The sequence below is a fragment of the Rhipicephalus microplus genome, chromosome 1, assembly GCF_043290135.1.
Source record: "Rhipicephalus microplus isolate Deutch F79 chromosome 1, USDA_Rmic, whole genome shotgun sequence".
Lineage (NCBI taxonomy): Eukaryota > Metazoa > Arthropoda > Arachnida > Ixodida > Ixodidae > Rhipicephalus > Rhipicephalus microplus.
In genome coordinates this window covers 277,548,755-277,576,226 of record NC_134700.1, presented here as the reverse complement: position 1 = coordinate 277,576,226, position 27,472 = coordinate 277,548,755, and the positions used below count along the sequence as shown (strand labels likewise).

At 42.3% G+C, this 27,472-nt stretch overlaps 1 protein-coding gene across 1 annotated transcript; it reads left to right on the top strand.

Moving 5' to 3' along the window:
* Positions 1-27,075, top strand: LOC119188247 (lysosomal dipeptide transporter MFSD1). The gene is made up of 13 exons (XM_037436192.2): positions 1-270; positions 1,131-1,339; positions 2,613-2,680; positions 3,303-3,411; positions 5,090-5,186; positions 8,028-8,126; positions 10,593-10,704; positions 12,018-12,074; positions 14,824-14,980; positions 16,604-16,701; positions 18,658-18,770; positions 25,312-25,359; positions 26,913-27,075. Exons 1-13 carry the CDS (start codon positions 108-110, stop codon positions 26,948-26,950), a joined length of 1,368 nt encoding a protein of 455 aa, XP_037292089.1. The 5' UTR covers positions 1-107; the 3' UTR covers positions 26,951-27,075.
* Positions 27,076-27,472: the final 397 nt, after the last annotated feature.

Genomic DNA, 27,472 nt, shown 5'->3' with positions numbered 1-27,472 from the left:
GGAGGGGGAGGACACTCGCCAAGGGTTTGAGGGGTGTTGGTGACAGCTGAGCGAAGCGCTTGCATGCACGTGAGTGCGCGAGGTGATTCAGTTGTTTCTGCGCGAGCATGACGGAGTCGGACACTGCGGGCCTCGTGCCTTCAGAACCTGAAGGAGAACAAGATGAAGTGGTCGTGCGCAGGTTCGGAAACTGCGCCAGCGTATTTTGCGACCCCACGACGAGGGCACATCGCCTCATTGTACTCGTCTTCCTGTGTTTCCTAGCATTCGGTAAGCGCCTGATACTTTGTTTTCGTTGATTTAGGGCTCACTGGAACAGCTGTTTCGCATCCTAGCCCCTCTGCCATCCAGTGCGCATCGTTTAGAAACTGAAGTTGCTCTCATACGGATGTATCGAAAGCCGTACGCAAAAGTCATTCAATGCGAAACCTTCATCGTGCTTCAAACGGGTCAACACATTGGACGGAAAAAATCACCAGCTTGCCCCGGCTAACCACTTTCGCTATGCTTATCGCAGCATTATATTGCCAATCCCCTCGGTCCAGCTGTTGTTCAGATTTGTGGGCTCGCTTTATTATCGCCCGTGTGTGATAATGCGCCGATGCGTTCAGCTGCTCTGAGACATTCACGCCATCAGGTAATCCAGCGGCTATTAAAGCACCAAATGAAGGTTACTTTCATCATGGTATTACCAATGAATGAACGGTGTGAGTGCCGTTCGTCACGTGTTTAACACCCACCAACGCCTTCATAGAGTTCGGAAGGAAAATTGAAAGTGGGGCAGCGTTATGCCATAGAATGCAGAGATTTCTGGACCAAAATCTTATCTTCGCAAGAGCGCTCCTTTGTTTCTTTATCGCCTAAGCAGGGTTGTAGATAATCGTTGGCTGCTGACCTGTCAGCTCCCACATTATTTGACTTGTGTAGAGGTATATAAAACATCTTTACTGGCCTTTTCATATATAACTAGATATGCTGTTTCGTCTGTGTCTTTTCAAGGTGTAATAGTTATGCGTGCTTGTAACGTCTGTAGCCCGAACATAGCTGGCTGTTTTATTCATTTATTCATTTCATGCACTGGCACTTTATATTATCCCAAGTGGCTTACAGCTGTTTCTTTTTCTGTGTAGGTAGCTACTACTGCTTCGACAACCCCGGTGCATTGCAGAGCCAAATAGAAAATGTTATGCAAGTCAAAGCAGCGGAATTCAGCAGTCTGTACTCATGGTACTCGTGGCCAAACACAGTCCTCTGCTTTGCTGGTGGCTTCCTCATCGACCGAGTCTTTGGCATCCGCCTCGGTGCCTTCCTCTTTTCGTTCATAATCATTTTGGGCCAGGTAACTTTCTTCAATACTTACTTGTTCGGTCAAATTTCAATGTTGAAAGTTAAGGATTGGACTGTATGCGATTGGAAACTGTTAGCATAGCACAGACAAAAAACATCAGCACAGATTAGAAAGCAATTGCATATAATGCCTACTGCAAGTTCCCCTTGGCCTGTTGTGAGGTCCATTTCATTGCCCTACGAAACTCTGAACCTGATCATGGCACTCCCAAGTTCATCGGGTAATAGTGCGGGTGCCAGTAGATGAGAAACATAGCTTGAAGTCGCAATGATACGACAAAATCAAGAAATAATTGTTTCTTAGTTTTAGGGGCTCGTGATTTGACAGGTGCAAGTTATTTCTCCTTTCTAGCATCCAGTACAAACGATGATCGGAGCTTTACGAAAGACTCTACGAAAGAGAGCACTGAGCAAGCTCTTGGAGAACAAGAGAGACTGATGTGTTAGTTCTCAAAACCAAAATAATTGGTTAATGCTTGAGTTTTTACTCCAATGATGCGTGTGGGTGAACAGTGGGCCTTATGAAAATGAGAAGGAAAACAGCCATGCTCTTCTGTGCGACGGCACTGGTGTAAAGTTTTGAGAATCCCCTCTTTTGTGAGATAGAGGAATATGTCTCCAAAAAATATTAATCCTTAGTATCCCTCTTGAAGCAACGGTGATTAGATTGAAGCTTTATTTTGGTCATGCCATGAGGGCCGTGAATTTTACGGAGTAAAACTGATGGCCAGAGTGGGAGGAAAGAGAAAAGGAGATATTATATTAGGTTAGATGGTATTCTTCAGTCCATGGGAAAATGTCCTGGTGAGCTTGTAGAACTTGCACTAAATAGTTCTAAATTGCAATCGTATACTTAAGTTTTCACCAATAGTCATTGACCCGATGGCCCCTAACTAGCTATAACCACGTATTGTATGTATTTGTAGCTCCACCTAACTAGCTATAACCATGTATTGTATGTAGTTGTAACTCCAGGATGGTTGAACATCTTGCATTCTCCAAAAATCTCACTGAAATCCCCAAAACTTTAAGTCTGACTCCTCAAAAACTAGTGAAGCATTTTTGGATGGTGCCTACTTATCCCATATAAAGCTTTGGTTATTCGTTAAAAGCAGTAGTTGCTTACTTGATTCAAGCATCTTAGTGTGCATTCTTGTGATACTTTGAAAGTACAGAAAAATGGAATGAGGCAGATTTTATTGTACCTTCTTGCTTGCAAAGTTCGGCCTAGTTGTAATGTCTGTGTGCACTGCCATACATTTCAGGTTGTTTTTGCGATGGGAGCCTTTCTAAACCGTTTCTGGCTTATGCAATTTGGACGATTCATTTTTGGGTGAGTACACTTACACAGCTGATTAATAAGTACATTTTGTGATATTTAAAAACACATTCTACTTTGCACAAAGCACTTTTCTCAATCGATAACGGACCCTAAAGTCACATTCGAACCTCATCTATGCAGTTAATCATTTTGTGTTACTGAGTAGATCAAGTGAATAGATAATGTTGAAAGGTCTGAAGGAGTGGGGCCAGTAGATCAGTGTGAAGTGTTTGGTGGCATTTCAGCTGCTCTGTAAAGGTTTTGCAACCTTCCTCAGTTCTCTCTTTGGCTTTCTTTGTTATACAATGTGTAGCTGATTTACACAGACTTATTTTAACCAGGAATAAGTAAATAGCACTAGAATTTATATCATGAGCCACTCTGGAGCTTTAAAGAAGCATCAGCACTAGTCTTTCATTTCTGTACCCTTTCTAAAGAACAAAGTGTCTTCTCCCTTCACGGGTGACCTTTATAATATACAATTGCAATTTACTAAAACGGCCTGAACAATTTTTTGCTTCAGTGTCTTTCTCAAGTTATGCTATCGTGTTACAGCTCTTGCAGTGACGCAAGGCCAGAGGGCGCACTTAAATTTAGAGAGAACAAAATTTATGAAGTGTTTTTATCTTTGCAGGGTTGGAGGTGAATCTCTGGCCGTGGCCCAGAACACGTACTCTGTGGCTTGGTTTAAAGACAAGGAGCTGAACACAGTGTTTGGCCTACAGCTGAGCATCTCTAGGCTGGTTAGTTACCCAGTTTAAATGCATTTGGCATTTCATTATCAGCAGGGTCATGGGTCTGCTTGATGCAACACTACTCTTACCTTTTGTCAGTAATGTGCAGAGGGAACATATACAGTATTACCTCGTTAACTCGTCGTAAAAATTAGAGAAAATTTTTAGATGAACAGAGCTTCGAGGTAAGCAAAGTTGCGCTAATCGTTGGGAAAAATGAGCCCTTTTCAGAAAAATCACGATCACTTAACAGCTCTTCAGCGTCAGTTTCTCGTATTTCTTCTCGTGCAGGTTTAAAAGGCAGAAAAAAATAACATACAAAAGGCATTAACCGACTGGGTTCTGCCGCACTGCCATTTCATTTAGCAGAAAAAAACTGCCTAATGCTTGTCTGCATCGCGGTCGTACTTGGGACTAGGAAGGCGTCCTCTACCTGCTTGATGCATCGCATCAGTCGATCTTCGCCGCCGGTCACCCGACCCTATTGCTAATCAAGCGCAGCAAATTTCTCATCTCAAGAAGATCTCAGCACCTCTAGAGATGGTTCGTCATCACCGCCATCTCTGTTGTCCCCTACGTTACTGGCAGTCTGAATAATTTCGGCATCCATCATTTCTACAGTCACCGCCACATCCTGCTCACACAGTACATACTCCATAAAAGTCACGTCATTTTCGGTGGCACCGTTACCTGTAAGGTTGATGACCTCTTGACAAAGTTTCTTACAGGCTGTGAAGTCGTCTGTCTCTGCCGTCTACGCCGCCGCGGTGGTGTAATGGCTAAGGTACTCGGCTGCTGACCTGCAGGTCGCGGATTCGAATCTCGGATACGGCGGCTGAATTTTTGATGGAGGCGAAAATTCCGTGGGCCTGTGTGCTCAGATGTGGGTGCACGTTAAGGAACCTCAGGGGGTCGAAATTTCCGGAGCCCTCTATAGAGCTACGGCATCTCTCATAATCATACGGTAGTTTTGGGACATTAAACTCCACATGTCAATCAATCAATATTTCTCTGCTGTTTCTGCTTCTGGCAAACTGGTGGCATGTGAGAACTCGGCATGCGCTAAGCAGTTCGCGATAGCTGCTGGGTAAACTTGCTGCCAAGCACTGCTGAGAAGGTGGACTCTGCTCCCAGCAGGTCAATTCCGTAGCCTTTGCCGTTTTGACAAGACAACAAAATGCTGCGGAGAAGGCTCTTTTGGGAGATTTTTTGGGCCACTTTGATGACACCTTGGTCCACCTGCTGCAGCACAGACATCACATTTGCAGGCAGAAACTCTGCTCTCGCTGCCTTCAAGTTCTCTATTTTGCCGAAGCCTGAGCAGTTGTCGACAATGAATAGAATTTTTCTGTTTTTCTTGGCCATCTTAACTATAGCGCGAACGTGCTCTTTGAAGAAAGTAGCAGTCATCTACGCTGCTCAATTCGCGCAATAGATAACGGCATTACGCTGTCTTGCATTTATAAAGCATCTAGACTTAAGAGCTTTGCCAATTATGAGTTATGGCAGCTTCTCTTCACATGTGGAATTTTCCAAGAAAAGGACAGTGGCTTGCGGCAGCATGTTCACATAGCAAAAAGTGCACATATTTTTCTTTAAGAATTTTTTGACCTCGGGGTTGTTTACTGGCCCTTCAGGGTCAAAACGTGCACAAAAAAACCTGCTTATTTGAGCATTTTGTTTGCAGGGAAGCACAGCCAACTTCATGACCATGCCATTCCTGTACGCTGCTGTGGCCAAAGTGTATCCAGGTTTCACGGGGTTGGGTGTATCACTCCTCGTTGGTAAGTGAATGAGATTGAACAACTGAATACATTTGTTGAGGCAGAATGGTGGCTGTTCTGGCTCTTGTGGCTGCCTCCTTATTTATGCTTGGAAATCTTGTCGTCTATACACTGGTGACCGCTAAACCAAAATGCTTCCTCTTAGTTTTCACCTTTTCTTCCTAATTTGCTTTGCTGTGTTCCAGTGGACATAATGAAATCTAATCTGTAAAATGGTAATCTGAATTTTAAAGGACTGCAAAGGATATTTGTATAGTGACTGGGTCAAGAAAGCAAAAAGATATATGCTTCACTACAGGCCGTAGCCAGGGGAATGCCCTAGGTCTCCCCTCCTCCAATATACTGATGGACAGGGGTGTTTAACCCTGTCCATCACGGCCTTGAATAGCTGGACCCTCCCACCCCTCGAAAATGTGTCTGGCTACAGGTCTACCTCACTTGATCGGGATTTAATTATTTCATTGCTGAAAAAAAAAAAAAGTTCCTTTTTTTTTTGCACTAGAATCTTTTGCACAATTTTTTTTTTGCAGCAGAATCTCGATGATACGAACTCGACGAGAGCATGCAAAATATTTGTATCATCCCGAAGTCGTATGAACCAAAAAGACGTTAATGCTAATCATGACAAGGAACAGAAACTTTAGTCGGCTTAACTACTTCTTGCTGGAAAAAGTTCATGATGTTCTCAACTTTCTTGCTTTGACCGCCTCTCAATGAAGTGCCGCGATTTCCTCACTCTTGCTGCTGGTGCTTAAGGCATGTTCGCACTTGGCATCAAAGGGAGCAAAAGCGACAAAACTTATTGTAAATTCACTCGCTTCGCCACTTCAGCGGCAGAAAAAATGCCCTGCGAAGTTGGCACGAAAGAAATCGCTCCTCGAGAATTCAGACGGGAGAATTCAAGCGAAAACACCAGAGCAGCTGCGAAAGCACGTTCGCGCCTGCTGAAAATTGTTCACATTTGTTCTTCGTACCGCCGCCGCCTTCGCCACTTGAGAATTTATTCTATTTTGCCCGTTTCCTGAGCATTTAAGTTCGTACCGAGTCCTGATTATGTAGGCAAAGCACTGAAGAGAAACAGTTTACACCTTTACAAACGTTGTTTCAGAAGATACGCCAACAGAAACAAAAGCAGATGCATGGGCAGTAGCGTTGATGGATTGAGCGGGCAGTGCTAAAGTGAGACACGCTAGGGCTGCTGCACCTTCTTCTACTTCCAGTGTTTCTAGCGATCATAATCCAAACCAGGCTTTCGATGAACGCATCTTTGTCGAGGCCAAGAGCTTTGTCGGACTGCACGGGTAATGAGTAGTTCCCGATTGCACAGACTTGAGCTAACGCCGACGCCTTTGCCGCCGTGCTGAATTTCAGCTGTTTCTTTTACATCACATGGTTTGAGAGCTACTGCAGCCGTTGTAGCCAAAGCCGTGAAGCAAAAAGGCGATGTGCTATCGTGTGGTGAAGAAATTGGTCTCAGACTGATTTTTTTGCGTTCGCCTCACGGCGTGGCGACTTCTAGGCCAAGTGTGAACGGGCCTTCCTCCCACATACAAGCCGCATTACACAGTTCGCGCACATCTACGCTGGCTGGAAAAACCATTTGTATAACACCGAATCACAGCATATTTTATGTAGTGTAATCCATCCAAAAAAGAAGTTAAAATTCGTATCATTGCAAAATTCACATCAATCATAATTGTATCATTGAAATTCTACTTCCATAAATCTACTTAGCTGCTAACTGTTTTGATTGTCCTGGCACAGACATAAATTTCCCAATAAACTGCTTGCCAATTCAATTCAATTGAACATCAATCAATAAATTTAAGTCATGCGGCACAGCTGAATCACAATGGCCATCATGAACTAGGCAGCTAGCCAAAGTCAGATTTGAGTGCAAGCCGTTTGATTTCAGAGTGCATAGGCTCACTTAGTGCTACTGGCACTACTGCCACATTAACCAATGGAGATTAGCCAAACGCATTTATCACATTTGGAAGTGGTTCCAATTAGCTAAACAGCAAGCGATGTCTGCCAAGGCATATAGCTTGCAGTGCATATAAAAGCAAGAAGGCGTGCACTGGCAAGCCTACTGGTGGGTTTGGAAGCAATATCGCGCCATACATATACTGTCGTAGTGAGTTGAGTTCAACACTAGTGATCCACTCAGGCACAAAGTGCTTGAAATATGTGTAGTGTGCTGATGCCTCACATAAACATAGAAGAAAACTAAACTATAAGCAGGTGACCATTGATTAAGATGAAAAGTAATAAGTAGTTTTTCTTCATTGTTTGCGAAGAGAGGCATCTATATTAAACTTCATATAAATTTTACCAAAGATGCTTTTGTGATCACAAAATCTGTCACTGCCCAGGTCTGGTCCATCAGCTACACAGCTTGCCCATAGGAGAGCAAGTGATGTGCGGCTGCTTGTGAATTTCAGACTTTCTGCTGAATGTAGTGCTATTATTTGCCTAGCATTTTTAATGGGACCCTGTGACCTTCGATTGGCAGTTTTCCGAGTATGTTCAAAAAATGTTCGAGGGCCTGTTCAATGTAACCGTTTGAGATAATGCATTGTGTAGGTTGGACTAATCAGATGCCAACTGTAAAAAAAATGTTTGCTTGTTTGTTTTGCTGCCCAGCATGCTGGGCATGCATTTCGACCATGAATATTGTTAACTTTGGTTTCAAAACTCTTCAAACACATGCGTGTTACGTTTACTAAATAATTTATGTTTATTATATTCTTTAAAGGTTTGAAATCTACCAGTAAGTACAAAAGCTGACAGTGGTAAACCTTTAGTCTGTTTCTTCCTAATGCTTGTTCGTATTTTCAGCTGCTTCCTGGTGCGTGATGTCCATGCTGTGTGCTGTTGTGCTGGCTATTCTTGACCGCAGAGCGCAGCGCATTATGGGACGTGAGGATGCTATGACTGGTAAGTACTCCTGTACTGTAATCAAAATAGACGAAACTGCCGTACTTTTTGAAAAGACGAAAGTTGAAATGGACCCTACAATAAAATGAGTTTTTAAAAGAAAATATGTATAGACTTCTTGGAAAATGTCTTGCAATTGAAAAAAATTCATTCTAGCTTAACCCTTCGTGAGGCGTTTAGGTGACGGTCCCACTCAGGCGACAACCACTCCGCATTTTATGCATTGATTGCGGATGCACTGTCCTTGCTGCTCTTGATGAATAAATTTAAATTGTGCAAATTCAGAAAGCTTACGAACTCTGCTATGACACCTGGTTTTAATGCCTGGTATGAAGCATTATTTACTAGCAGCAGGAATGATGTGGGCATCAAAAAGCATTTTTATTGTACAAGTTTCTTTTGTACTACAGGTATGGCAAAACTGTTCAACATAACAGTGCGAAATTTACTGTGCCTTTAGACGAGGTGCTATTCAAGGTTTTTATGAACAGACATTGGATATAAACAAATTAGTAATTTATTTACGCTCTAATGAAAATGGGCAAATAAATAAAAGTTTGTGTGTGAATTTTTTTTTTTTTTCAGAGCATAACCAAAATACTTTGTGGTTTTTGTAGACAATACACTTACTTTCCATGCGATGTTTCTTTGTGCTCTAACGAAACATTGATTTATTGTGTCAATGCGGCAGCTTATGGTTCTACTTGGTCATGCATTACCAATGAAGCGACAAAACTATACAAGCTGATTCTATAGACTCCTATATAATAAAGCAGCAGGCCCCTCTCCAGGTTTCTAGTAAGAGAAAATTCTTTTATCTTTATTGGGGAACGTTCAAGACAGCAGGGAATTTAGGCAGGCAATTTTTCTGCTGGGCAGTTCCGTAGAAACTGGCTTTCTTTTTTTAGATGCTAATTAGCAATTGTTGCACATTAGTAGATGAATATTGTCTTTTATCTATTTGTGCTGACTAACGACTGCCTAGTACTTCAAACAAAATATTTTCAATAAATAGTAAACTCCGCAGGCATTTTTTTGGTGGTAGCGTCATCTATAAAATTAAAATCGAGCATGCGAGTTCAAGCTTTCGCCAAATGTGGCGCAACTAAACATAAAAAAGCTGGTATAACAGGCATGGCTTATTTCTCCAGGCTTAGCAGTTTGCCTCATTAGGTAAGCCTAGTCGCCGCGCATAACAAACGCCAACCGCTGGCGTTGTTGCGGGTTCAATCCTGGGTGTGGCAGTCTCATTTTGACGGAGGAGAAATGCTAGAGGCCCATTCAAGGTAAAATGTCATTGCACGTTAAATACCAGATGGTCGAAAGTTTCAAAGCCTTCCACTACCCAGTCTCTCATAATCATGTTGTGGTTTTGGGACGTAGAACCCCTGATATCCTCAAGCAGTGCATTAAATTTTCCTTGTAACACAGTGTTCGGGATGAGTTGTGCACAGCTGTCTGCATCACAAGTCTTTCTCTTATGCTATGTCGATGTCTCTGAAACGGAACAAGCTCATGACCTTCGGAAAGAAACTGACAGACATTCTATTCTCGACTCGCTGTTAACGCTTAGTTAAGGTCTCCACATGAACCGAAATTTCAGCAGCTCAGGCACATTAGTTCTGAAGTTTGATGCGTCCCTTTGTGCACATAACATGTCTGAGGGCATGTTCATACCGAAGGTGGAAGCAAGCAGCCGAAGCGGGCAGGTGGCTGTGCATAAAGTGGCAACTATAGCAAACGAAAAATATGGTGATGAGACAACCAAGTCCAAACCAATCTTTTTTTTTTTTTCTCACATTAGAGCTTCACGATTTCTTGCTGCCAATAAGAGCGTGAGCCGTGTTAAATGGCATCCATCGGGTTTCTGCATTCGGCTGCAATTCCTGCTGTACTCTTCATCAACACAGTCAAAGCAGTGTTTTTCTAGATAGAAAGTTTCGCTGTGAAATGCCTACTATGTTCTACATCTGAGCTGATGATCCTTCACGAGTGGCTAGGTGGCAGGATAATACCAGCTGCTGATAATCCTGAACAGTGCCTCGTGACGTCGGGAAGTCTGTGAAAGTGAATGTTACAGTACTTGTAGAATGAAACTTAACATCATTAATCTTAGCATAAGGACTGGTAGGAGCATTTATTCTTGATAGCTACATCATGTCACTGCAAATGTGACTGCTAAAGATAACGTTGGTTTTAATGTAAGGGTACGCATCAAAATTGCACAAATATGACGCTAGGTGCTGAGAACAAATGCACATTACTTGGCACTAAATTTTAATTTTTCAATCTGAGTACCGTCCACTGCCTGTGCTGAAGCACGGGTGCCATGTCAGATGGGAAGTCGGAACAACCATGCTCAGATTTGGAAACCGGCTTGCCGTTTGCACCCTTCACATTCCTACAAGGCTGGTCTGAACGTGCCTTGCGTACCTCCTCCTTGCCTAATTTGCAACGTCCGTGCAGGTGAGGTGGTGAAACTGACCGATGTACGCTACTTTCCCAAGACTTTCTGGCTCCTGTGCTTCATCTGTGTGTCATACTACGTCACCATATTTCCCTTCATTGGTCTTGGCACGTGAGTATCGTTCACAGTAGCAAAGGTCTTCCATCATTACTTGTTTCTGGAAAGCCGATATTCTGGCTCTGTTTATATTGAACATATGACCCGTAACGAAGGACTTTCTTTTAGCGTTGTTCAAGCAGGAGTTGCAAAATGCTGGTAAATGTGCATGGAGTAATGCATTTGCGTGGAGTTGTTAAAGCGGCCCTGCAACACCTTCTTAAATAATCGTTGAATGGCTTCATTAAAAGTCTGTCATACAAATGGACTGGAGCGAAAAAATTTTAAAATTCATTCCACACAAGTCGAGTTGAAGGGATTTGTTTTCTCTCTCATTTCATGCTGGTGAGCACACTAAAAGCTATGCGGATGACTAGGGGCAAGAAGAGGCACCCATTTGACATGACCTCAAGCATTCTTCATTTCTTTTTTCCAAACTGGCAACTTTCAGTGTGATCGCGAGCGCATGAGGAGGTACGTAGTGGAATTCTGCAACCGCCGCAGTAAATATGCAGTTTGCGATGCCCAAATCAGCCAATGACTCTGGACATTTATGGCACAGTATGTTGGGTTTATGGCATCATTTGTCAAGAGAAAAGGAAGCGATTTCTAGCTGACTTTGAGAATTAATTTTAAATTGCCGGCCGCATGCTGCGCTATCATGTTTGGCTCGCACGTTCTCGGGGGCCTCAGTTTTCATCGGCAGAGTTTTCTGTCCTGATGAAAAAGTGCTGCAGAGCGCCCCTTGCTCCTGTGAATAGTACCAAGTATGAACCTGATAGTTCTTGTGCCTGAAGTGTGTATAAAATGTGAAATGTTCCTTATCACGTCCTAGGCTGTCAAGCTGTGGAATTATGGATTGTCATGCACAGAGCATGCATTTAAAAAACATATTAAGGATCAATTTTTGCAGCTATTCTCCTCATAGTGCCAGCCAACATATATGATTCTAATGATGGTATACTGGTTATATTGCTTGTTATCTGGTGGTGTTTATGACATAAGATTCATTTTCTACTTCTTACTAAGCAGCTTTGTAGTTGCCTTCGGCCTTCTTGTAGCTTTTCTTTATTTTAGTACTTTTTGTTTATGGAAATCACTCTTACAGTACCAGCTCTAGGGTTCCCAGTGTATTCACAGTATTGTATATGCCTATCTATTGCAGAACTGGCTTTTTTAATAAATAACAAGAAAGTAAAGTAGTAAAAACAAGTGAAAAATTTTGAGATAAACAGGTTTAATGGATAAAACTGTTGCTTATATTCATGTAAAAAACGCCTATGCATAACCATAAGTTTTTTTTTTTTTTTTTTTTTTCAATATTACAGGGTGTTTTTTCAAAGAAAGTACCAGTTCTCGGCCGTTGAAGCAAACTCTGTTGACAGGTGAGTGGGCTTGGAATCCTGTGCCTTTTTTTTAATCTTGTCACAGAGATCAGGCTTACTTTCCGTATCGCTACAAAGAAAGTGCTTATCATAAAAACCAAGTATGTGTACATACCTCATCGTTGGACTAGGCCGAATCGTCGTCAATAACAGTCTGACTGCATCGCTATGTGGGAAGGCCTCTACCATGTTTCTCCCATTAAAGTAGTCTTCTGCTTGCTGCACCACTATAGTAATCTTAGTCTCATCTGTGCAGCTAGCTTCCTGCCACCCACTCCTGTGCTTGCCTTCTCTTGGAATGCAGTCTGTTAACTCTTGATGATAACCATTCTGACATCTCCAGGAATATCATTAAAAGTCTTCTCTCTCAACAGCTATCTTCCTTTCATGCTACATGCCTTGTTCATGCCCATTTCTTCTCGATTTCAACTAAGATATTTTTAACATGCGAGAGGTTCGTCTGTCTGGAGTTGTGCAAAGTTTCGAAAGTTACACGATCTTTTATAATTATTGCGATAGCAATTATATGGACACTCTCGGCTGGATTCCGCTGCCGGCATCGATGTCATGCACTGTATATGTAGACGTATCTATATACAATGGACTTCCCATAAACGAAACTCGTTTAAATAAAAATGCCTCATTAACCGAACTAAACGGGCTCATATGTCTGGATTTCTGTGCTGCGCAGTAAAATTCACCGGTTAATCGAAACAGTGCTTATTGATCACCTACGGTTAACTGGCACAAACTCTAAACACAGCATAGACTCGCTCAGGCCAAAGGTAGTCTCACAACTATGGCAACACTTCGATACAAGCCAATCCAGTAACCATTCTCGCTTGTGGTGGCTGTGGGAGCCCAGTCGGCGACACAGTTGTGTGTAAGGCCTCTTTTTGCGGCTAAGTTCGAGGGATCACGGCGTTATTTCAGCCCAGTGGAAAGGAAGCGGCCACACCATGCACTCTAGCTTGAAAAAAACCTGCAAATTCTTCAGGAGCTCGATCAAATCGGCCTACCCAAGACGGAGGTGGCGAAAAATACAACATACCGAAATTGACGCTGTCGCGGATCTGCAAAGACAAAGAAAAAATTGAAGGCGCTGTAAAGAATGGGATCTTCACATCTAAACGGATGCGGATGATGCTTTATGAACAACTAGAAAAAGCTGTTTTTCTGTGGTCCAGGCTGCACGCACGGAGTTTCAATTTACCCATAAGCGGACCGATTCTCGAGCAGAAAGCTCGAGAGATCGCCATGCGAATTTGTGTTGAGAACTTCGTCCTAAGCATGGCTCAGCAGCTTCAAAACACGCCATGGCCTAGTCTTCAAAGCAATCTCAGGTGAGAGTGCTGCAGTCAACAGGGACACTCACACCGAATGCCAACGGGGGCGGCTTAAGGAAATTTCGATGAGCTTTCAGCCATGAGATGTCTTTAACGTCGATGAGATAGGTCTTTTTTATAATGCACTTCCATCAAAGACTCTCACATTCAAAGGCAAAGCACCTAGTGGAGGAAAACGCTGTAAAGATCGCATCACTGTGCTGGTGGGTGCAAACATGGCAGGAGATGAGAAATTGAAGCTGTTGGTAATAGGAAAATCAAGGCACCCACATTGTTTTAAAGGCATTCGACACCTCCCCGTTGTGTACTATGCGAACGGAACGCAAGATTTACGAGGCAAGGCAGGAAGGTTGTCTTCATCGTGGATAATTGCCCAGCCCACAGTCAGGTTCAAGGACTCCAAGTCATCACTCAGGAGTTCTTGCCAGCCAATGCAACGGCAGTCGTCCAGCCGATAGATCAAGGAGTTACTCAGAACATTATAAAGTTCATTACAGCAGACAATTGCTCCATCGATTGCTGCTTTGTGCAGACAGCAGGAAATGCTACAGCATAGATTTATTGGCAGCCATCTACATTTTGGCTGATGCCTGTAAGTGAAGGCTAGAACAATACACAGATGCTTTCATCATGCTGGCTTTCAAGTGCAAGAAGCAGTACCTGATCAAAAAAAAAGCCCTGCTGATGCCAACATTGAGGCAGTATTCTGTGAGGTCGTCCCCTCTGCCCCTTTCACGTTGCAGAACTACGAATCGATTTATGTAAATGTTCGTACTTGTCGGAAGGAGACTGTCGAGGTAATGATTGCCGAAGTGCAAGATGAGGATCAACCTTCCAGCGATGAATGTGATGACAATATTGCCAGTGCAGTGGTGCCACCAGACCGATCAGCTAAAGAGGCTGTTGAACTTTTCCAGTGCTATTTTGAGCATGAGGCTTGTTCAGAATTTCTTGCTAGTTTGTCAGGCGTGGGTGCGTACCTTGTGAAAAAACAACTCAAGCTTGCCAGACAAACCGCCCTTCACTCCTTTTTTTCTCCTACACATCCTCATGAGTAAGGTGAGGTTTGTGCAATTTGAATAAAGGTTTTGATTTCCTAAATAAGTGTACTTTGCTTAAATGAAACTTCTGATAAATGGAACAGTTTTATGGATCCCCTTCGAGTTCCGTTTAAGAGGAGTTGACTGTATATGGAAATACAAGAAAGAAAAAAAAAATTCGGAAAAGAGACTCCGCGCAGAATCGAACGTGGGACCGCTGCGTCGTGAATGCGAGGCTTTTTTTAATACATCCCCAACAATAACAAGATATGCAAGTTTAGGGTGTGAATATTACAGGAAAAAGAATATTGCATCGTGTTTCTTCACTAAGTCTGCCTTCATTAAATTGTTATTCTTTTCCAGTGTCCCGTACCTCATTTCGGCTTTTGCATCGCCTGTATTTGGAATTCTGGTGGATCTGCTGGGCAGAAACTTGATCTGGGTCACAGCGGCTGTCTTTGGGACACTTGCCGCTCACTCGCTGCTTGCCTTCACCTTCCTCAATCCCTGGGTTGCCATGGTAATTCTCTACCTTAAACTGCTGCATCATGCTTCTTTATGTGTGTTACTTAAGAATAAACATTTCGGTGGTGGAACTTCGTTATAAATGGGCACCTGTGGGTAACCAGATAATGTCACAAAAATAGCATGCACGAAAGGGGGATCTTCAACTGGTGGCGCGGAGTTGCAACCCTAGAGCAGGAAAACATAAAGCAGCAAAATGTGACCAGCTTGGAAAGCAACACGCACGCCCATGCGTGCTCTTCGACAGCGTTTCTGACAAGGCGACAGCAGTATTTCTTTCAGTGGCCTCGTGAATTTTTTTTGTTGCGCCTGTGTCTACGCACTTAAGGAGTCTGCAGCAATGGTGCAAGTACAGATGTGGTCAAACATGTTTTGCGTCCATGCTCTGTTAGTGCAGACAAAGAGGAGCTACACTGGAGAACGGCTGACTTGGAAACCACAATAGCTGCAACTTCTTTCTTCCACCAGATGCCGCTAGCATGTTGTGGCTCTCTGGGAGTGCGACATCTGGCTGCCCCAAATATTGGAGTTTTAGCACTACGAAAATTGTATTGTTATAACGAATTGCTATAAACGAATTGCGCAAAGAGATGCAATATAGAGGATGCAGGCTGTTGTGAAAGAACTAACAGGTAGGATATGCCAATAAACATCAGTGATAAAAGGATTACGAAAGTACTAATTTTTCGGACATGCCTGAGAATTCCGAACATTTCATAGGACAACCGCAAGATCTGTATAGCCAATGTTTGACATTTCTGGATGCTCTAACTGTACCAAATGTCAATTTTTTACTCTAATAGCATGTGCTAAAGTGAATTAACAGAAGCATATGCCAGTTCTGTGCAGCAGCGGATTTCAAAGCTCAGCTTTGCCACAATGCCACTGCTCTATGCCGTGAAGCATATTGACACTCCGAAGATGCGTTGGGGAACGTTGGAGTTGTGGGCAGGTTTCTTTTGCGGATGTTGCATTTAATTACCCTTGAGCACAAACAAACAACAGCCAGAACTTATTGTTATAACCGATAATGCACCATGCAAGCATTGCCATAAGCAGGTTATTTCACAATAGAAAACGTACAAAAGTTGACGATGCAGATGCAGCAGCTTCTCATTGCTATAACTGATATATTGTTTTGTTAAAATCGGTGTTATTATAAGCGGGTTTGATTGTTCTAAATATGGCAATCTTGCTATAGCATCGTGCACATTGAAAGTCTTTGCTATTGCCTAGCAAGCTTTCCAGTGGTAAAGACAGTGGACAGTATTGTATTCTAGGGGGTGAAAATGCTAATCAGGCTATTTAAAAGCATTTATGAATCACCACCACATTTAGTACAGAATATACTTTAATATGTGCAAAGTCATAAAGATTCACCACCTTCCGTTCAGGAAGATTTGTTCTAAGGTTAATCTTTGCAAAGTAAACAATTTTGACTAATCTCGCATTGAAGCTGAATAAACAGGTATTAGCATGATTTGCTTGGTTCGGAAGTCAACAACATTAATTTCGCTGTATCTACATACTGCTCTTCAGCGTATCTTTAGCTCTGTTATTCTGATCATTACTAAGCAGTCTGTTATTCTTTCCACCTCATGTGCGTTTTTTTTTTTAGGTTCTGATGGGGCTGATGTATTCTCTCCTGGCATGTGCATTTTGGCCCCTGGTTGCCATGGTGATACCTGAACATCAGCTGGGTACAGCTTATGGCATGTAAGTGATGACAAGTTAGCATTATTTCCAGCCTTTCTAGTTAAATGAATTGATGGGCACTTCAGCACTACATCCACGCAGTCAACGTATGGCAAATTTTTTAATTGAAACTTGACCTGATTGCAATCAACACATTCTCCAAAGCTTTCATGGTTTGTTTATTGGCCATAGGATTTAGACTTTATGAGCTGGGCAAATATCCCAGAATTCGGGCACATGGAAACCTAGTTTTATTACATTCTCACTAAATTTATGCAAATTTTCGAATGCTTCAAATATTCAAACGAAGCCCCGCCACGGTGGTCTAGTAGCTAAGGTACTTGGCTGCTGACCTGCAGGTCGCGGAATGGAATCCCAGCTGCGGCGGCTGCATTTCCGATGGAGGCGGAAATATTGTAGGCCCGTGTGCTCAGATTCGGGTGCAGGTTAAAGAACCCCAGGTCATCAAAATTTCCGGAGCCTTCCACTATGGAGTCTCTCATAATCGTATGGTGGTTTTGGAATGTTAAACCCCAAAAATCAATCAAACGAATATTGCTGCATTCGAATTCATTTCAATTTGAACTTAAATTGTTGAAAATTTTGAAGTATTTTAAATGAATGAATAGATGTTCATCAGTGTGCATGTAATTTTTGTAAAGTTGATTGTAAAGTTCATTTTACTGCAGTAGAAAGGTGCTAAGTCAAATCTTGCTACTGTTCAAAGTTGTTCATTTCCTTTGAACCAAGAATGGCATTTGCACCGGCCTTGTTCCAATTTTTAATAAGTACTTTGCATGTTAGCCGAGTCACGACAGATATGCCCATTTTTCTCTGATACATGATTATAACATTCGAATTTGATGTGAAATTATTTGACCAAAACCACCATTTGCTTAGAACTAACATTCACTATTCGCACAAGCCTCATTTTCACACTTACCCAATAGATTTTGTCCTTGCAGCACCAGTTTAACAAAAAAAGCTATGATATGACAGACTGCAAAAAAGTTGGCCCAATTGACTATTTCCCTTATGTGTGCATAGTTGGTAACTGATAAAATCGGTAAGATTCAATGCAGTATGGAATCAGGATGTAGCCTATATACCTAGGCTCAATAGCGAAGAAATATTGGCAATTCCTCTATAACCTCATTTGGTTTGGCGCAAGGCTAGCACCATCACATTGGTAGATACCTCCAGATTTGTAGATAGAAAGCTTTTCACGTGAGCTTTAATGTGATTAACCGTATCTTGAAAGTAGCATCAGATGCAAGGCCCATCCCTATGAAAAGCTGTTTCATCAGAATAAATTAAATTTAAAGAAATGCTCCATGTGATGAAACATTTCGTTGCTTTTATTGTGTTTGTTCAATTTCTGTACAACATCATAAGTTGCATGTTTAGTCGTACAATACTCAATAAACCATTTTTAACAAGCTGAGTTTAATATCGAAAATACTTATTTAAGGTAGGGAAACTTAATGCAAAGCATAAGAAAAAACTCCTAAGATCAACCCAGTTGTAACACATTCGCATTCAACACAAAGGTATCTCTGTTGTATTCGATGTTTGTCACACTCACAAACACATATTCATGTTGTGCTGATATCTGAAATAAACATTTTATATATGCTGTTTCATCCATGTTCATGCTTTGAGCTTTGAATTTAGTAGCATTTGACTTGCTCGCACAAAGATTTAATGGTGTGTAGCTCAGCATGAGAGAAAATTTACCACACCAGAATTAAAGGTTCTGTCATGTGTTGCTCGAGTCTTGTGCTCACTTGTCATTTCTCTGTTCAAAAGCACTTATACCTTTTTTTGAGCTGCCAATTTCGAATGTGTTATCACTGGCATCATACTTGCTATTTACATTCCACCATACTTTTCAGTTTGTTCCTACTCTTCCACGTCAACTCGACCATCACGTCTTTTATGTTTTGTGGGCTCTGATTATTGGCTCTCTTTTTGCAGAATGCAGTCTGTTCAGAACCTGGGTCTTGCCGTTATTGCGATGGTGTCTGGCATGATAGTCGACAGCAGTGGCTATTTTATCCTCGAGGTCTTTCTCATGGCGTGGCTTTGCTGTGAGTTTGCCATCCTGTTTTTGACTTATGAATGCATTGTGATGTTCATGCTGTGAAGACTCACTTGACAGAACATGCACATTTTGTAGAAAGCAGCTATGGTCTCGGTATACAGTCAAACCTCGTTAATATGTACCTAACAGTCATACTAATAGTCATAGTCATACATCATACTAACAGTCAAAACATAGTAGTTGCCAAGAATCCCCAGTTTATTCTCATGTAGACTAATGTATCCACTGACAGCTCAAGCCATTCGTGTTATGCCTTCCGGTTAGTGTGCAGCAGCTGCATACAAAAATAACTTTTTGAGCCATAATTGCTGCACCACTGAACTCATCGATGCCATAAATGTGCCGCCAATGGTTTACTGTCATTTCAATGAGTGATGAGATCAGCCGATTAGTAAGACTTTCATGAGATCACGGCCATGCAATAGTGGGTAATCATTGGAAGAGAACAAAGGCAAAATGGCGACCACCGACAAATGTGCCAGTATGACTTATTGCCAACAAAAAAGCCTTATCCCAGTAAGTATCCTCAGAGCTATCTGCTCGGCTACATGCATAAAGTTTCATACAGTAACCTAGAGAGAAAACTGGTGCTGCCATCCTTGTACCACCATGGGAATGATGGGTAATACAGGCTTCGGATTGGATAGCATTGGCTAGCGAACTTCGTGTAGTGCGGGTTGTGGTGCAAACCACTCAAGCAGTGCTTTTGTTGTTCAAAAAGGCTGAAGACTACCAAGTATCTTGGTTTGCTCCTTCATTGTATCTTTTAAAGTCGCATTTGACAGCTTCAGCCAAACGTCGGGCACTCACCGCTGCGCGTAGATATAGCATCTCATGTGCGTGCGGGATATTGCATAGGGTTAGTCGTTTATTTATAAGTGTGTATTTCCAAATCGACTGCAAAACAACAGCAAAGCTTAGATGCACCGTCGCGGCTTGTGACTCACTTTCATGAAAAAAATGAGATGTGTTGGGGGTGGACCACTTGAACAGACTCATCCGGCATAGCAGCAGATGATTCTTATTTTCATTCTGCTGCTACTTACATAAATAAAAATGTGCCTTTTGAGGGAAAAATGACTGTGTTCGTTTTTAAATCTTGTAAAAAATTCATTACATCCTGATGCCAGATCTGTAACACTATGGCAGAGCAATGCATACCCTAATGGTTGAATTTGTCCAGGTTCCCCTTCCATCTCACTGCCACAGAACATTTTTTTACAAGTTTTACACGCAAAAGTATGAAGCAAGTTTTAATTGGAAATGGCTTCATATAATTTTGTTGTGCACTCTAAAAACAAGCGTCGCGAATCTAAAAAAAAAAAAAAAGCCATCCCAAGTCCGAAACCTGTACTTCCCGTTGTATTTCCATAATGGTACAAAGGTTTCTGGAGGAGCCCGCATATATACTAGTGCCAGATTCTGCTCTAGGTTTTATAGTATGAAACTCTAAGAGCACGCGTGTGGCATAAGCCTACTGAACGCTCTTAATAGGAGACTACCTTGAGGTGTGCTGGGCCGCTTCGTAGGGCGGGACCCTGATCAGCGAGCACCACTTTGCATACATGAAAGAAGCTCACTGTTGTGGAGCTAATGTTGAGGGCACCAAAGAACCGCGCTGTATTAATGCTATCACTCCAAACACGCGTGTACGCTACAGCAAGCGTAGCGCTGTTGTAACCATACCACACACGTTTATTAGATGACATCCCAAAGGCGCCTACGTTTGCTACCAGAACCACTAGATCATTGCGCAGTGCGTATTATTTGCAGAAAGCTCATCAGCACGTTAACACAACAGGCTACTCACCTCATCTGTGCATGGTCTGAAAAGGAGTAGGTGCATCCTACAGCAAATTGCTTGGCACTAGTGGCATGTGCAGAGCAGAAAAAGCGCTGCATGCAACTAGCCAGTTGACGATTGGCTGCCTGCAACCATACAGCATTTAAAAAAGACTGTCAGTTTTCACTTAGTCGCGAATCGCGGTACACATGTGTTGCAGGTAAAGGGTTATGAAGGAAAGAAGTGTTAAATTGTTCTGTCGCCATGTCAGTCACTGTGTTTCCAGACCCTGCAGTAGTTTTTAAGTGCTCTTAAGCGTGGCCTCTGGATGCTCTCAGGTGGTTGTGTGAGTGTACCAGAATGTTTTCTACACTTCAGCGAAAACAAATGAATGGCTTTGCAGTGAGCACATTGGGCAGCATTTCCTGTGACATTGTATTTGTTCCTTTGTTAATGGCAATGGCGCATGGCAGGCGATAAAAATTTGTACTTGGTGGTTAATGCGTGCTGCGTGTAGTACGGTTATGTCACATTTCCAGCAAGTACGTATTATTGAGGTTTCATTCTGTAGAATTTATCACAGCATTAACAGAAAATCTTCATTACAACTGTAAGAAGTCTAGCGTGTGTTGCAGAAACTTTACAATAACATGAATAGTTCCAATTTCCACACATAGACTTGCACTAGTTCAGGCGTATTGGTCAGAACCAAAAGCGTAAGTTACCCAAAGGCCAATACATATGACAGAAAACAGAAAATGGGCTTGTTTAGTTTACAAGAAAAAAAAACGCTTATGTTTGAACAGATGCAAGTAAATATAACAATTATGTTGACATTTACACATGTAACACGAAATTGCATTCGGAGGTGAGTCAATGGCACTACGTGTCTGTGAGACAGACCAGCCATTTTGATTATTAATAAACATAGGCTCACCTGCAGCACTTATCTAGCATTTTGCTTCAATTCTATTTATAAGTGCCTAACTGCACTCTCCTAAGTGCTGCTTGTACCATCTGTGCCAAGATTAACTATATTTGCCTGTTTACATGGCAGTCATATGCCTGGCATCTAAATTGTTCTTGCTTAAGCAGCTGGTGTTAGACACAGATGAAGCAAGTTATATCTAGCTTGAATTCCATCAGTAGGCCTGCAAGCATGTCATCAAACGCAGCTGCTGCGGCCAGCATTAGACCCACTACCGCTTTCAATACCAAATATGCTCCACTAAAATGCAAAACTTGTGTGTAAGGTATACCAAAGGCATCTGTGGTGTTGCGTTACATGAACACTTTTTTGAACGTAATCGGAAAACTCTGCGGATCAGTCGAGACTCCTGTGAGCGAAGAACTATAGTACTACCTGCGGTTGCAAATTGGCAATTACGTTTCCAAGACTTCGATAAGTCACACTCTTTGCTCGGCAAATTAAATGATAGACGGCCCCATTACATCATAGGCAGGTGGACACAGCCATTGGCTGATAGGAGCAGTCATGTGATGCATAGTTAATGAGGCCACCATGGGTTACCCCCACATAGTTGCGCTGTGCTCTACACTGTTGAAGTCCGCTACAACAAACGCCGCTTCAACAAAATTTCCGCTGTAACGAAAAATTCACGATTCCCCGTCAGCAGTCCATAGGAGTCAATGCATAGATATTGTCACCACAACGAACAATTTTTTTTTCTATCGTCTCGCTTCAACGAAATTTTACTATGCCATTCCAGGCTCAGATAATTATTGCTATGCAGTAAACCCAATCTTTAACATTTCGATTCATCTTCAGAGCCTGAAAATGCGTCAACGAAGTCTAAAACACGCGTTGGCACCACCAGAAACCGCTGCTATGCCACCGCTGTTCAGCAAGCAGCGGGTGTCGCCATTGCTCGATAGTGATGGCAATGAGACTGCCCTGCTGTTGTTTTATCACTAGCTTACTTTTGAGTCCCAGGCGATCCGATGCTGAAGCTCAGTCGCTAAGTTCATGGTTTCCTTCTCGCAGCTGCTGGGTGCAACTGCGGCACGATGCCGTTTCCGATTTCGATGCTTATCATTATGATCCCGCTTGGTCAGTGTGGTAACTAATGAGAGCAACTGTTCGTCGGCAACAAAATCAGCTAGCCGCGAGTGATTGATGATAAGAACGGCATATAATGCAAAAATCATCGCTACACGATACCCTGCCTCCATATCGGCGTTGGCGGATACTTTTGACGGGGGACAGCTGCTGGTGTTAACGTGTTAATGCAACTGTTTGTTTCGTTCACGAAAGCGGTTTTAGGTGTTGTTTCAGTGTGCTTTCCACCATGGCCTTGCTATGCATGGGCGAGAATCTCGTCATGACGCTGCTTGGAAAGAATAGGAAGCAGCGGACATTTTTTTAATTTTGAGAATAAACGTTCCTTTGTTTTGCTAGTACAGGTCAGCGATATTTTTTTCTATTTCACTACAACCAAATTTTTCCTTTAACAAAATTTTTTCCGCGCCCCGTCAGTTCCGTTGTTGCGGAGTTCGACTGTAGTGCCATTGTGTTTATAAAAAGGTTTTATATCGCAGTTTACGCTGATGTATCTTCTTGACTTTCTGACATCTTCTCTGTGTCGCTCTGACGTGCTTGTTAGCAGGGTGGCTAGGTTTGGCTTCGTTATGCCACTTGGCTACCTTTCTAAGCCAGTGGCGGCAGAAAAGCAATCTTAGCTACTTTTTAGCTACTTTATTGTTCCCCTCATTTGAACGACATTATTTATATGTGTCGAAGTTGCATCCAGCGAGTTGGAGTAAGCATTGCCAAAACATGGAGACAAAGTAGTGTTTGCAGCTACAAGAAATGAATTTGGCATTTGCATTATACAAAAGAAAGCTTTTGGCTACATTACCAGAAGACTAGGATAGCTATTGCATGACACCTCATATTGTAAACCCTTTATTGGTGAATTCGACTCGCTGAATTCGAGCTGCATTCGTAATTTCTTAGGTTTTTATACGAAGTTTAACTCGGGAGCATTACCGCTAAGAATTCGGCATTACGTAATAAGGAGGAAAATAGGAGGAAAAGAAAGGCAGGGAGGTTAACCAGCCTATAGGCATCCGGTTTGCTACCCTGCACATGGGAGGGGGATGGGGGAGATGAAAGATAGAGGGGGAAGAGAGATAAGGTTTGCAAAAGTAACCAATATAGCAAAGTCTCTGCGCAAGCAGGGCAGATAGTGCAATGCAGCTGGCTTGTGCTTACTGGACAACCTTGGTGTGTTAGACACACACAGAGACAACGAAAAATTTGGGAAGATAGTATGTTTCATGAAGAGTTCTATAATTTGGTCGTTTGAGTGATTATCGTATTCTGTAAAAAAATTTTGAAAAGCTCTACAATTTACTCAACCTTACCTATGCTCTACACCCTATGTATGCTCGAAAAATGCAAAAAAGTTGAAAGAATGCCTGATACGGTGGATATATATATGTGTGTGTGTGTGTGTGTGTGTGTGTGTGTGTGTGTGTGTGTGTGTGTGTGTGTGTGTGTGTGTGTGTGTGTGTGTGTGTGTGTGTGTGTGTGTGTGTGTGTGTGTGTGTGTGTGTGTGTGTGTGTGTGTGTGTGTGTGTGTGTGTGTGCATATATATATATATATATAAAGAACACAAGCGAGTACACGTACGAAAGAGCAATACTTTTATGCCAACGTTTCAGCCGTGGCACGACCTTCGTCCTTCCCTGACGAAGGCCGTGCCACGGCTGAAACGTTGGCATAAAAGTATTGCTCTTTCGTACGTGTACTCGCTTGTGTTCTTTATACGTACCAGACCCCTTGAACTTCCTGCTGAATATATATATATATATATATAGCTGATTCTTCAATATTTCAATTAGTATAATAGCGCTGATGTGGCCAAAAAGTTTTTGCCACTTAAATCATATAGGGAAATCCCGTAGAAGTAGTCTGTGTGAAATTTTCTCTAGTTTCTTTTAGAGAAATTTATTTTTATCAAGCACCGCGTTTGAGGGAGTTGACGAGTAACAACCTTAATTGAAATTTTACTGGGCCCCACTAATTGCCAGTGCTTGTAAATACTGTTTTTGTGCAATGTCGAGCATTCAGCGATGGCCTGGTTACTTCATACTGTGTAGGCAGCACAGGCAAGAACATAAAAAAGGCCACAGGAACATGATAGTGGCTCCACAACCACAGTACTGAAGAGGCGTCCTAGCTCGCAAGCCACTGTGTACTGGTACTTATCAGTGTGCTGTGCTTGGAAAAAGCAGCATCACAAACATGAAAGGGTGTTATGGCACCTCGAGACTCGCCATTCGCAACCTGCCATTGAGATCTGGTGGTTATGGTGCTTCAATGCTGACCTGAAGGTCGCAGGATTGAATCCCGGCAACGATTTGCATTGCGATGGAAGTGAAATGCTATTGGCTTGTGTGCTTAGATCTAGGTGCAGGTTGAAAGGCCACAAGTGGCCGAAATTTCACGAGCACTTACGTCTTTCCTTGTAATAATGTTGTGGTGTTTGGATGTAAAATACCGACTATCATATCGCTAATCGCAATAACACTAGACTATCTCTTATTTGTAACCATTCAGGAGATAAGAATGCATGATTTAAAATCGCACTTACAAGAGTAAAAAAAACACCTGTATGGCCCCCGCTTAGTGCTACAATAAGTTCATCAGAGTTTCATCTCTGGCAGTAGCATTTAGTGATCTTTCTTTTATCTCTCTCTCTCTCTCTTGCTCTGCAGGTTCCCTTATTGCGTGCCTTTTGCTTGTTCTAGTGAATGCTAAGCAAGGTAAGTCCTGTACGCATTTGCTGTTCTTAACGAATCTTTTGTCCACACTTACTTCCTTAAGACAGTATATAAAAGCTACGAAATACTGTTTGCAGTTTTACGATTTGAATATGTACCATATTTACTACCATATTTACTCGCATAATCCACACACTTTATTTCGCGGAAGACTGATAAAAAGTTGGGAGGTGCGAGAATCGTGCAGGGAAAATTTTCCACGAAAGCGCACAGAGTGAAAAAGAAAGTGAACGGGCCGCAAGTGGGGATTCTCACATCAGCAACTAACTACAGGCTTTGAGAAGTACTAATAAAGACTTACCTTAACAATAAAACTACAGGTTCAACACAAGGCAGTATTTATTTGAGACAATAAAGCTGCAAGCAAATAGCAGAAAAATACCATACGCAAAGCTTGCGGGCGTTGCCGGCATAGCGTTAGCGTTCGCCACTCAACGGGAGCACACAAAAGATGAGCGTGTGCCGTCAACCATAGGCTAATAGCCATCTATTACGGAATCGTCCACAGTTGCTTTCTGATTAAAGAAACTTTAACTATTCATTCCAGTCTTTGGTACAAGCAAAGCCCAACGCAATTTGGTGGATTTCATCTGATTGTCATCTCTGAAGTGCCTACCAACGGCCCTGTTGCCATTGTATGATGCAAGACCAATGACTTCCAACTTTAAAGTAGCCATGTAATTTTCGTATCGCCCCATAGTGTAACCACAGAATGGACACAACGCACACTAACACGCCGCAATGTGCACTTGCCACTTTGGCTTGGATTAGATGGGGCTCGTGCCTTGATAGTATGCGCGATGCTTAAGAAATAGCGCCAGGCTGTTATGCGCTATCATAAGTGGCTGGAAAGAGCAGACGACATTACTGCTGCAATTTTCGGGGGTGCAATAATTACTCACGGAAGAAAAAAAAAAAATCATATTTTTGCTGCACAATGTGGGGATTCTGAGAATCATGCAAGTGCGAGTATTACTTAGTAAATGCAGTAATAATGAAACATTAACCTCGTGTAGCCCAGCTTAGCAAGAATATGCAATGGAATTGAATCTCAAATCGCTCATAGCGAAGCGCCGTTGCGTACATTTATATACGCACTGCCAATCCACACTAACGTTATGACGGTGCTGCAACCTATAGCCTGATCACGCCACGGATGGTTTGATGCAACTTCAGAAGTCTTCGGGATTCTCTCCTCAAAGACATAGGCACACAAGTTTGTACCTATGGGCATGCACTCCAGACTGACTCCATTAGTTGGACAGCCGGTGGCTTCATATTTGGAGAAAATTGCAACATACTTGAGTGGAACTATTTTTCGGTCGCAGGGACAATCATCTAATACTCTTCGATAATCTAAGCAGGGCCTCTCAAGACTTAAGTTGCATCCAACTATATTAAGGCTGCATTTCCACAATTTGCTGCAATTGCACTCTGTGTTTTGTGCAAGCCTGGTAGTGTTTTTTACTCTTATTCCTTGCACGTTGTGCAGAGCTGTGTACTGACCCACAAATCCTGTTTGTCTGCTTTTATAGGTGGAGTTCTCAATCAGAGTCGCCTGAAGAAAGACTGATTATTATGTAATTCTTGCGTGTTTGATTTGTAGTGACAGTGATATGTCACATAGTACTAGCATCATTCATTACTCTTCATGATATTGTCGATTTTCATGGCTCATTAAACTATTTTATTGTATAATTCTGTGTACATTCTGTGCTCTATCAACATTCTGTATGCTTCATTTTATGATAATAGTTCTGTTCAGCCAGAACTCCTTTGTTGAATGCTATACATTTTTAGGAATATACACATTCAGGTATTGAGTGGTGTTTTTTTGTGTGTGTGTTCTAAACAATGTGGGTTGAGCTTAAAGTTGGTTGAGGTAAAAATTTGTTTGCTTAAATGCACTGATATTTGCATATATTAACTTGATGCTGGCTCACCTGAAGAGCTTTCAACTCTGGAAAGAACAGCACATCTGTGCATGCACATACTATGATGTTTCGCTTGTTAAGAAATATGTGCAATACTAAAGCACTGCATGCTGTGCTAATGGAAGTTAAATATGGCGAATTGTGCCAAAAGGTAGGCAAAA